The sequence below is a fragment of the Dysidea avara genome, chromosome 4, assembly GCF_963678975.1.
Source record: "Dysidea avara chromosome 4, odDysAvar1.4, whole genome shotgun sequence".
Classification (NCBI taxonomy): Eukaryota; Metazoa; Porifera; class Demospongiae; order Dictyoceratida; family Dysideidae; genus Dysidea; species Dysidea avara.
In genome coordinates, this window is record NC_089275.1 from 27,699,914 (window position 1) to 27,712,011 (window position 12,098).

At 35.9% G+C, this 12,098-nt stretch overlaps 1 protein-coding gene across 3 annotated transcripts in view; it reads left to right on the forward strand.

The window, feature by feature from the left end:
• LOC136254600 (uncharacterized) overlaps window positions 1–12,098 on the forward strand; it is a 153,945-nt gene that overhangs the window by 114,184 nt on the left and 27,663 nt on the right. For all 3 annotated transcript variants that reach the window (XM_066047347.1, XM_066047346.1, XM_066047348.1), the window contains exons 18-28: window positions 1,340–1,498; window positions 1,546–1,606; window positions 1,674–1,770; window positions 1,915–1,967; window positions 2,038–2,167; window positions 2,294–2,388; window positions 2,436–2,547; window positions 2,604–2,760; window positions 5,385–5,451; window positions 7,023–7,089; window positions 7,143–7,240. In XM_066047347.1, coding sequence (XP_065903419.1) covers window positions 1,340–1,498; window positions 1,546–1,606; window positions 1,674–1,770; window positions 1,915–1,967; window positions 2,038–2,167; window positions 2,294–2,388; window positions 2,436–2,547; window positions 2,604–2,760; window positions 5,385–5,451; window positions 7,023–7,089; window positions 7,143–7,240 — 1,096 coding nt within the window. The remainder of the gene's footprint in view (window positions 1–1,339; window positions 1,499–1,545; window positions 1,607–1,673; window positions 1,771–1,914; window positions 1,968–2,037; window positions 2,168–2,293; window positions 2,389–2,435; window positions 2,548–2,603; window positions 2,761–5,384; window positions 5,452–7,022; window positions 7,090–7,142; window positions 7,241–12,098) is intronic.

The window sequence follows — 12,098 nt, forward strand, 5'->3', positions numbered from 1 at the left end:
GCCAGTTATGGGAGTCTACATACCAAATTTGAAGAAAATCGTTCCAGCCATTTCCAACATACGAGCGAACAAAATTTCGTTTTAATTTCTTTGTTTTTTTTCATCTTCATTTTGCAAACTTCGCAAAATCCGCTTTAAAACACGAATGTGTACTCCAATTAGGCTGAAATTTAGCACACTTGAAGGGCTCATTAAGGCGGATCTTAGTACCAACTTTGGTAGGAATCCGATGAACATTCATGAGTTATGACCGATTATGTGCGTAAAATAAGGTCGAAGGTCTGTCACGCCTACAGGTAGGCAATCCAGTATCCGAGATTTTTAAATAAAATAAATTCTCCGTACATTCCCCAATAGAACCCTGGCACAAAATAACAACTCATGATTAACTTGGGATTGCTCCGTCGTCCGAGCTCCAATGAGGATGAATATTGCTGTGGGGTTTGTCTGGGCTAAGATGGCACCAGACTAGTAAGTTGTATAAGTACGTTTATATATATGTAGACTAGAGTTGTGGCCACCCGCGTTGGCTTTTTCGATCGCCATTGGCTGCTTGTAAACATTATACGTATTGGTGACGTTATGGCCCACAATCGACCTATACATGTCGGGCTATAAAAGAATTCGAGTGATCTGTGAAGTGTCTTTCCACCTATTAGGTGAGGTGTCGTAGTGGTCTTCACCACCGGCACTTGTGCTATGCTGCACAAAACTGCAGCCAGTGCAATATCTGTATATTGCACTGCGGTCGGTGCATTTTAACTTATAATGCACTCGTTGTGGTCTACAAAACCGCAAACAGTGCGTTATAAGTTATAATGCACTCGCTGCGGTCTGCAGCAGTGCAATATACAAATTATGGCACTGGCGGTGCCTTTGAACTGCCCACTCAGAGTGGTACATAGTTAGCTATACCTCAGTAAGAGTAGATTGTCTTAGTTATTGAGATGAGTCCAAGATGAAGCTAGTCAAGGACAACATTGGTGTCAATAGCTAAGATATTTTGCAACTGCCTTATGTCTCATGAAGGTGTATGACTTCTGTGATGTATAATAATGACTTCTGTGATGTATAACTATGACTTCTATTAATGTTGTTTCCTTTAATTTAATGTCTTACTTGACTGTATGGTCATTATTGTACTACTGTGCAGTTTCTATATACTCTTCAATGTATGGCTCCACTGTGATTCAAAAATCCTATGTGTTAACTTCTATAAAAGCTTTTAAACAGACTCTTGCATGGTACTGTAGGTGATGTGCCCATTTCAGATGGAAATTATTCATAAGTAGTTTACTATAATGACTTATGTAAAGAAATGATTGTTTTACCAATTTAGTCATTGAAGTACAGATTCCTACAGAAGAATATTTGAAGAATGTTGAAAGTGTCAACTTTCCATCAGTTTTGAACACCATTGGCAATAATATGTTTGATAAAATGACACCCATGATTCAAATACCAAACTCTATACTCCTCAACCAGATAACAGTTCAAGGTAATAACATACATATTAATAAGAAATTAACAGTAAATTAATGACAGGAAGAAGAATTGCTGTGGTTAATGCTGTATCCAGAAATGTACATCTATCAACTGATCCTGGGTAAGAGCAATTGTCTCTGCGTTTAATTTATGAATGGAAAGTATGACCTGGTTATTAATTTTTATAGGACAAGAATTGAAAGTCTGATCTTATCTAGTCAAATATCTACAGAGAGAGTAAACCTGGGTGATGACAGTGTTACTTTATCATTCGACATTCAATTGGTATGTACATTTTTGTTGATGTGCATATATTTGCTTGCGTTGCTAATAATTATTCTAAATGTCAGAATAATTACAGAATCATGCTGGAAATATTGTACATAGCTCATATTTGCTGCTTTATTATTTAACAACATTCTCCCATAGGCTGAAAATCAATCATACTCTAACATACGTTGTTCCTTCTTCGATTTTTCAGGGTAAACAAATTATTGTTTATATCACATTAATTTCTGATTTTGTGTGCACAAAATGATGTGCTTTATGTAGCAACAGTAATCAGCGTGGTCAGTTTTCTGAAGATGGTATACAACAGATAGGAAGCAACAGAAGTTTTGTCCAATGTGCTTCTTCTCATTTGACCAGTTTTACTGTTCTGGTAGACACAACAGGAGGAAGTGTAAGTTAATGCTATAGTACTGTGCATGAGATTAATCGAATTTAAGAGATTAATCAAATTTAATTGTTGTATAGTCTTTTGTATCAATCAATACATATTGTCTTTTCTGCATACATATAAATGTAGGCTCAGTCTGAAGCACTCTCTATTGTTAGTTATGTTGGATGTGGAATATCTATTGTTTGTCTGACATTCACTATAATAGTGCTGATTGTGCTACGGTAAGCGTGTTATGTAAACTGATCCATAATTTATTTTAGTTATTTAGCAAGAAAATGTTTTCAAAAGTACCAGATTTTGTCCATTTGAATCTTTCCATTGCACTATTGTTGGGTCTAATAGTGTTTGTCAGTGGTATTGAGACTGCTACAAGATACAGAGTGAGACAGTATACTTACGAATGTATGTATCTACCACCTACACTTAATTTTCATAGGCTAGCTGCCTTATTGTAGCTATCTTACTTCATTATTTTTTCACGGCAGCATTCAGTTGGATGCTGTGTGAAGGAGTAATGCTGTTCATTTGGTTCAACTTTGTATGGTATGAAGGAGTATTTAAAACAAGGAAATTTTTTATGCTGCTAGGCTGGGGTAAGTACTGTACATGCATGCATACAGGTACAACGCACAATCGAATGTTTACTTTGATTTATTATTGCACTAAATAATTATATTGAGGGATGAATATTTTTGAAGTTGAGCAATGTAAAAATAAATTTATTACACAATACTAAATGTATTAGATGCATAGGTTTCAAGGATGATATTTCCACTGTTAAACTCCAAAACCTCAAAAATTAGCAAAAATTCCCCTCCTCGAAATATTTAGGCTATATACCACTTTAGTGTGGGATTTCAATGGCACCACTTGAGCAATCATGGGAACATGGTTTGCTCATGGCTTTATGCCAAACTAGTTTAAAGATACGATATGTTTTGGCTCATTATATTGAGCAACATGGAACATCTAATTATACGTTTGGGTTTACAGATTATCAGTTTAGTTGCTAAGTATCGACTAGTTGACAGTTACTAATGACAAATGATCAATAAAATAATTATTTTTGCAATGCATGGATGCATACTTATACCTACCACACGTCAGCCATTGAGCAGACCACTGAACATTACAAACAGGTCAAGTAGATTTAAATAAGTAAGTAACTTATAGTCCTAACTACTTAACTTAATTATGTGACCCAGTCTGACAAAACCGGTCTTATCGTCCATGTCAGCAGATTTGATTTTTCACCCAGGACACAAAGCTACATGAATAAATTATCTAATTCCACAATCAAAATCATCTAGACTTGAGTGGTCTGGTTTTGCTGGCTGCTTTTCCCAAGTCCATTGGCCATCAGTATGTGTGGTGTGGGGCCTTAATGTAGCTCTGGTTAGCCTGGGGATGACTGTATGTAGCTGTACAGCTCTGTGGTGTTGAATAAGTACCTCTGCTGTGAATTTCCTTTCATTTTAGCCAATTTTGAAACCTCAATGGCCCAAAACTTGGCCTAATTCATCCTTACGCCTTCCTTTTCAATTTTTGAACACCATCTTTCCCGCCTTCCAGGCCCCCCACCTCCCACCCATTTTGCAGCTTGCCTGATACAGTCAACCTCAGTTTTAAAACTGTCTAAAAGGGCGGGGAAACTTAGTTGTTGGCTACTTGCACAGTGGATGCTGTGGAAGATAAGTAATTGGTGTAAAACATGTGAAAATTTGGTACACATAGCTTCAACCATTGGCGAGCTACAACACACTAAATACTTAAAACGGGCATTTCTCGATACATTTAAATAAGCGATAAGACCGTTTTTGTCAGACTGGGTCACATTTATTGTTGGAAATGATGTAGAGTGCTAAATTTCATGGACTTTTATTGCATTAGACAAGAAGGATTAAAGATTTCTAGACCAGACATTAAATGTAGCGAATGCAAAACTAAGTGTGAGCTTATATGGCTAATCTGCAGTATTTTCAGTAATGGTGTAGATCTCTGTGTTTTTCTATCACTTATGTGTACAAGAAACATCTTTTAAATAGTGGATAGAAATCAAAAAGTAATTTGATGTATAACCATAATGAAGTATTTCAGGATGTATCATGTATATCTAAGTGATTATTGACTAATAATAAGTGATTATTAATTTAATTGCTAATTATCATATTTATCATCATTATTATTATACGTAAGTCTCTTTGTGTAACCCCACTAGCTAGCTGTTTCTCAGCAAACACTGACCAGGTTAAAATGTGCTAAATCATACATGAAATATTATAACAATCTGTTTAGATTTAAACCATTACAATATTTAAGGTCCTTTGGCAGCTGAGAACTGCACACCCCACAACCCCTAAATCTGGTAACTAGGTGCTATTAATGAAACCCCCTATACTCCTGTTTATAAGATGAAATTAAGAGAGGTGGTTAATTGGCAGCGCTGGCATATGTGACCGGATCTGCGAAAAGGGTTCTTATAGCCTTTTCAAATTTCCAAGTTTGACAAGTCATAACTCATAATTGTCTTTAACCCATTGTCTTAAAATTACATCCAAGAATAGTGCTATGTTAGGCGTGTAAGGTGACCAAATTTCAGGCTGGTACAGTACCATACTCACAGGTCAAGTTATGGATTGCCAAGTACATGCAATTGGAAAGGCTATAAGGCCCCTTTTCACAGATCCAGTCACTTATTGGTAAGGAAATTGTTAGTTTACGTAGTATGAAATGCTGGTGGCCTGCAGGCATGATGAAAAATTACATTTTTAAATTTTGAAAGGAAACTCGTAAACTAGCAGTGTGCAGTGTGAAAGGTAAATGCGATGTATTGTGCTCTATATACACTCCAGATTTAATAAATTACTATATAAGCTTTCAAGAATTTTGAGGGCCTTTCTTGGGTATGCAAAAAGATCATCTAGAACAGTAAGAAGAAAAGTAAATTATGTGTTTGAAAGAAAAATGAGAACAATTTCAAATTTTGAATGCATGTACATATCTCAAAGATGTTTAGATCAGTTAGCTCAACTTTGGTATGTAAGGTGTCTCACACCAAGGGAATTTCCACCACCACAATAGTACATTTGTTCTAAGCTATGGATGCATGTTGTTTTGTGATTCCTGTGTATTATACACTTGTCTGTGATGCATTGCACTTGCTTTCTTTGGCCAAACAACACACTGTTATGTCTCTTATAATATCAATGATGTTCAGGTTTTCCTGTTCCTATTGTTATTGTGTCTGCTGCTGTATCACATGAACACTATGGATCTGATGATATGTAAGAAGCTGTGTGTGGTGTTTAATAATATTTTAGCAATAGTTTATAATTACACAAGTAGCTACAAGGAAAATTGATTAGGGATCATACAATTAAAAAGTAATGAAACAAGGAAGTTGTTCACACCTGAATAATGTTATATACTATAGACATTTAATTGTCTATCTATACCCATAACTGAATTAAGGATTAAATGTCCACTATAGTATGTTTACAGGTGTAAATAATCTCCTTTATTTCTATGATCCCTAATCAAACCTTTAATACCTAATTTTTCCTTTCATTTGACTGTTTGTTTACTTTTTGCACTGGTGAACCCATGCATACCACATCTAAAGACAGAATGGTGCTAGACTTGTTGTTTTTATTAAAGCATGCACCTCAACTATCAGTCTATTACACAGCATTACAAATGAAGAGCAGTATAAGAAGTACCTCTGCAATCAATCCAGTCATTATAGAAAATAAGAACAATTTCCATTATAAACGTAGAGAAGCCATCATGTACTACCGTAATTCGACGCCTTGAGCTGTCGTCACTCAATCAGTCAATCAGTCAGTCAACAAAAAATTCTAGTGAACAAAAAACTAAATTTATATAGTAGTTACCGACTTGGAAGCATTTGTGACCGGATCTGCAAGAAAGCCATATGTTAGTGCAAGTCTAGTTTTACAGTAGAACAATGGGTCAAAATTGAGAAAAATCAGTAAAATTTTTGAGTGCTTGTTTCACGATGAAGGAAGATGATACCAGCAAAAGCCTTGATAGCATCGTGATCCCCAAAGCAAGAGGAGTTCAAAAATCTTTGTTTTGTGTTATATACGTAGTACTCCCAAGGAATCGAAAGTTACGTGTGAGTATTAGTTTGCCGTGCATTGGATGAGCAATTCATTTTTGTTTTTCATGTTTTCACCTTCGCCTTGGTTGTAGAAAAGGCCTGGAAGGCAAAACTAGGACAACCCGATGGTGTAAGTTCTTCTTGGTAGAGAACTGTATTTGTAAGTTATGACCATTTATTTAAACGCCTATATTTATTTTTCTGTATTGTCACTGTACAAATCGATTTTTCTGTTGTTGCAACTTTGTAGCACTGTGACTTTGAAATTTCTTGGCTTCTAGAGCTGAACACTTTGGTTGACCATTCCTTAGGCTATCTGGATAAAGAAAATGTAATAAAATGGAATTAGAAAAATGCGTTAGCATGTGGGGTTCTTGCAGATCCAGTCATATTTACAGTCATACTGATAGCATTTTGAGCTTGGTTATGCCTAACCAATACTGCCAAGGTGTTGAGAAGCTGGTTTCTGTGGTAAATTTTTTTTGTGAGAATTAAAATCTACATACCATACCTTATAATGGAGGAATGGATGCATACTCTTGTGTAACTACATTGTTGTCAGATTAACGATTTAACTTATCTACACCAATGAATGTTCTCTAACACCAGTAGCTGTTAATTTTTACTTCAATGTGTTTGCACTGGTACTCTTCCCATAATAATCAACCCTTGATCTGTACTAATCTTTTTTATCCTTTCAGTCTCTCATTAATATCATATACTGTATTGTAGGTGTTGGATTACTGAGGAGAGAGGTGCTATATGGGCCTTCATAGCTCCCATGCTGTTGATCATACTTGTAAGATCCTATAATTTCGTATTCAACCACTAGTGCAATTCTACATATTTCAGATTAATATGTTCTTTTTGATTGTAAGTCTTTATCAGATTTATGGCAGCAAGAAATATTCTTTGCAAATGGTATCAGCTTCCAAGTTTCAGATTGGAAAGTAAGAACTGTTGAAGTCATTAACATGTATTTACAGTATATTGGGTAAGTGTAAATAGAGAATATGTATTTATTATTAAGGCTTTACAGCACAAGTGCTGAAGGTCTGTAGGACACTTGTTCCTACAGCCTGTTTAAAGTTGTTACATAAAGTGTGTTTGAAAAGGTGAAGAAAGGACCATGACTAGACCTGGGCAGCCTCAAACCTGCAGCCATCCAATTAACGCTCGAACGCTTACAGGAGTCAGCCAAGTGGTCAGGATGTAATATAATGGGCTGATCAAATCATTTATCATAATAGATGCTATTTGGGTAAAGTAGACAATGTAGAACAGAAGCTGTGCACATATAACATTAAAAAATCAAAATACTCTAATAGAACAGTCACCCTTTAATGAATATCCTAACACCACATCATGCATACTTGAGGCATTCTATTCATCAACAGATTGAAAGTAGGTAACTTTTTTATACAGGCTCCTATCTGAATATTCATGATTCAATCAGTATGGGTAATATCTGAGGACACTATGCAAAAGATTTATTATTGAAGCATTCATGCATTATCACACAAAAATGCTGCTTTGAGGTCTTCTGTCTGCTGATAAAGTGTCTCATAAACATCTATTTACAAAACTAAGCTATTAAGCTATTCGAGGGTCAATGATAAGTTGGCTCCATGATTTTCTCACAAGTAGATCTAAGCAAGTCATTTAGATGGATGTTCAAGTGACTCACAGGCCGTTACATCAGGTGTAGCCCAAGAGCAGTTCTTAGCCCATTATTGTTTTTATGCTTTGTGAATAACTTTCCTCCTCCAGTACAGTACGCCTATATGCTGATGACATCTTGTTGTATAGAGTTATTAACTCTGCAGAAGACTGTGAAATGCTCTAACACAGCTTGAGATTATACAAGTGGAGTAGTGGACTGCAACTTGGAAAATGACATTCAGTGCCACAAACTGCTACTATGCAAGATTTACAAACAAACAACACATCATTAATCACAGCTACCACATCCATAACCATGATTTTGAAGAATGCAATGTTATTGAATACCTTTGAGTTCTCAATGACAACAAGCTTTGTTGGTCTGCTCACGTTAGTGAAAAAAGCTAATGGAATCCTGAATTTCTTGGTTCAAAATTTTAAACACTGTTCACCTGACGTAAAACTTGAGTGTTATTTATTGTCGCCCAATCCTTGAGTATGCATCCATCATATATGGTTACCTTACCAAACAACCCTCATCAACAAAATCAAATCAGTTCAGCGTTGCTCAGCATGTGTTTTATCTTCAATAGCTATGAAAGATAAAGAATGCAGTACATATCTCAGTTGAGCCACCTACGAATTTTCACCTTTAAAATACACTAGGAACTAGAGGACACAGTTTCAAGCTCTACCTACAAGGATTAACTCCTACGACATCTCCTTCCCTGATACAATCAAACTTTGGAATAACCTTCCTTCATCAATTGTTAACATTGATAATCTTAAGTAACTTTAATCCACAATTTTTCAATGCTACTAATGGACAGTAATTAATCATTACCAGCTCTTTTATACTGTAGGTTCTGAACTGTATATTTATAACAATAATAAAAAGACTATATTCTCTCACTGTCTTGCATTTTCCTTGTCCATACTGTGACGATCTCTAAGAAGACTGCTAAATTTTGCAAGTGCTCTTGTGGAGTGGCACAAGAATATCATTGAAGTAGAACCTGAAGGATCGAGTCCATCACCTTCTAAAACACTGCTGGAACAGATGACAGTAAGTGTAAATACCTGTATATCCTTTCTGTATGATTACTGTGACATAAGGACACTACTCTCCTTAAAGGATCATTTGAGTCTAGTTTAGAAAACTTGCCACCACCAGGACATTAAGTCATCTGGGTGAGGTAGTAGATTTTGGTCAGTCTCCAGCACACTGAGTTTGCAGTCTTGCTGTAATCACCATGTAAACATACACTACCATCACTTTTGGGAATAGCAATCAAGGGTGTGGCCTGTGATACACTTTCAATCACCCACAATGATTCTGGGCACTTCAGCTCTCTGTCTACAGCATCCATTAAGCATAGGGCACTTCTCTGGCTCTACAAAAACTGTGGCATATTTCCAGGCTTAACACTCAGTTTGACTTTGAAACCAGACAAAGTACAGTACCTAACTCTTTCTTTATAACATCAGAGTAGGTTCTTCAAGGTGAGAAGATTATAATTGTTTTAAACATTTGCAACATAAAGCCTTATGTGCATGAACCAGTCCCACCCATTTCCTACTAACAACTTACTTTCCTATACAGTTAGCATACCTGACTTGGACCTCTAAGGTGTTAAGGACTATAGCTCTGCTGTATAGGTGTGAAGCTTCACTGTGGTCTTCTGGAGCTGTGCATCAGGAAACAACTTCTTAAGTGTTGTTTCAGACATCAAAGTAACTGCTACCCTATTGTCTACTTCCATTACAACTGACTTGCCATTCAGTTCTAAAGTAACTATAATAGGTCTGGTACTGTGCCCCTGAACTTTCAGAATTGCATCATCAGGAAAGTGTTCAAATTCTTCTGTAGAATTGTCTATCCTGAGTTTGTCAGCTGGAGGCTTATCTTTAGTGTTAGTGGACTTGATAGTGCATGGCTCATGCGAGGAATGACAAACTTTTGCTACATATAAGTACCACGTGCATGACACACCATCTCTCTGTACATTTATGATTAGGGTTAGAGGTGTTGAGTGTTGTGGTCGACTGCTTCCATACTCTAAGCGATTTCTAATGCTTTAGTCAATGTCAAGTCAACTTCTGCCAGGAGGAATTTCGGGGTACTCTCACTTCTTGGTTCTCAAATAAGTCAATCTCTTATTGCCTGAGGTGAATAGCTTGCAGCTGGCAGCCAAATGATGTAACTCAAACTTGTGGGTTTGAGAGGTCTACTTTCACCAGGTTCCTGTTTGCAATGATGGAACTAGAAATGTTCCATGATGACAACAGGCTTAGGCTCAAAATGAGTCTGCAAGGCCTCTTTAAGGTACTTCAAAGTCTTTGTGGCTGGTTTGATTGTTGCTATTAAGTCACTCAACAAAGCATAAGTATGCCACCAATCATTGCATCGAGAGAAGTGTTACAACTTGTTTGCCTTCTTCTACCCCATTTGCTACAAAGAACATTTCCACTTGTTCCAGAGATTCATTCATTGTCAAGGTTGAATGTTTCAGTGTGTCTAATAGTGGCCATCCTTGTCACCAGTTGTTATTCTGTGAATGCTACCTTACTACAGGGACCTGTGAGAAGGCTTAAAGCCTTTGAATACAGTGAGTCAGAAACATGTAACTGAAACGTGAAAAATGCAGAAAAAATCTAGGCATATACCAAAGGAGCCACAACAGCCGGGATCTGAGATCTTCACTGCATTCAATTTGTACTTAAAAATAGACTTCTCACCACCAAATAGTTTTATAGTTGTGATAACAAATGAATAGTTTTAGTCTAACACAAAAAGTACAGTAGTAAACAATGGTCTACTACACACATGTCACGACAACAACTCTGCAACACTATTGTACAACCAACAATTACAACTCTATTGTACATGTTGCAAATCATTATAATTATGTCAATACATCGCAACATTCACCCATTTATTTTATACACGGGTAATAGCATGAGTATAGTACTCCCAAAATGTTGTTCATGGACTATACAGCCTGTACACATTTTATTTCAAAAAAAGTATTTATATGTTTTTCTTGTTTTAGTAATACCATTTGTAACCCCATTAAGCATCCAAAACCCAAGTTCATTCACTAAGGTAAGCATTAAAGAGTACAAGAACACAACAACTTGGAATTTTCAACTATGAGCATAGAAATGGTTGAAAATATCGAGATATTCTAATAGAGCAGTCAACTTCGAGTCTATAGCAGTCACTTATATAAAATGCTAACTAATATGCTTGTTTTTGCACAAATTCTAGGAATAATTTTTGGGAATAATAAGTAAATTTAACAAGAATTTCCAGAAAGAATAATTGGAAATTTAAAAGCATAATAGACTCCTGCCTATCTGTAATACAATACTATTACAACTTCTATTCCATCAAATCAAAGCTGATAATTATACATACAGATTGACAGGGTAGTACACTACTATTTAGACCTACTCGTGTCAATTGTCATCATCATAATCATAATAAGTGCTTTAATAATAAGATTTATCTAAATGATTTAGCAACTTTGTATAATTAAATAATTTAGCTAAATAAATAATATTTAATTACTTTGTTATGAAGCACTATTGCAAACAAATACAGTGCTTTATTTATGGTTATTTATATTTATGTTTATTCTTTATTTAAATACAGTGCTTTATTTATTGCTTTATTATATAGCCTTATTGTACTTTGGGTGAAAAGATCAAAGTGAAAAGTCTACTTTTATTTCCATATTGTACACCTGGTTGCACACTTCAGGGTGCTGTATTCGTTTCAACTGTGCTGTATTTTCCCTTTGATCCCAATACAGCACTGTTGAAACAGTAAACAAGTTGACCAAAGCATAACCAATACTAGACACATTATCGCATTCCTTTCACCAAACCACTGCAATGTTATGAAGCCATTCAACAATTATGATGTATCATAAACACATAGAACAATGCCATGACCTAAACACAAGAGGTAGAATTACCCTGAAAGCCATTCTTAGCGAATGCAATTAGTGAAGGAACAGAGCACATGGCGTTATCAACACTACAAATGACTCCTGTTCACGTTGTAAAGCCAGATGGAACAAGATAAGTTAATTCGCTTCCAGTTTCCTTCGTGCTATTGTTCCCAACGCCACACCGTGG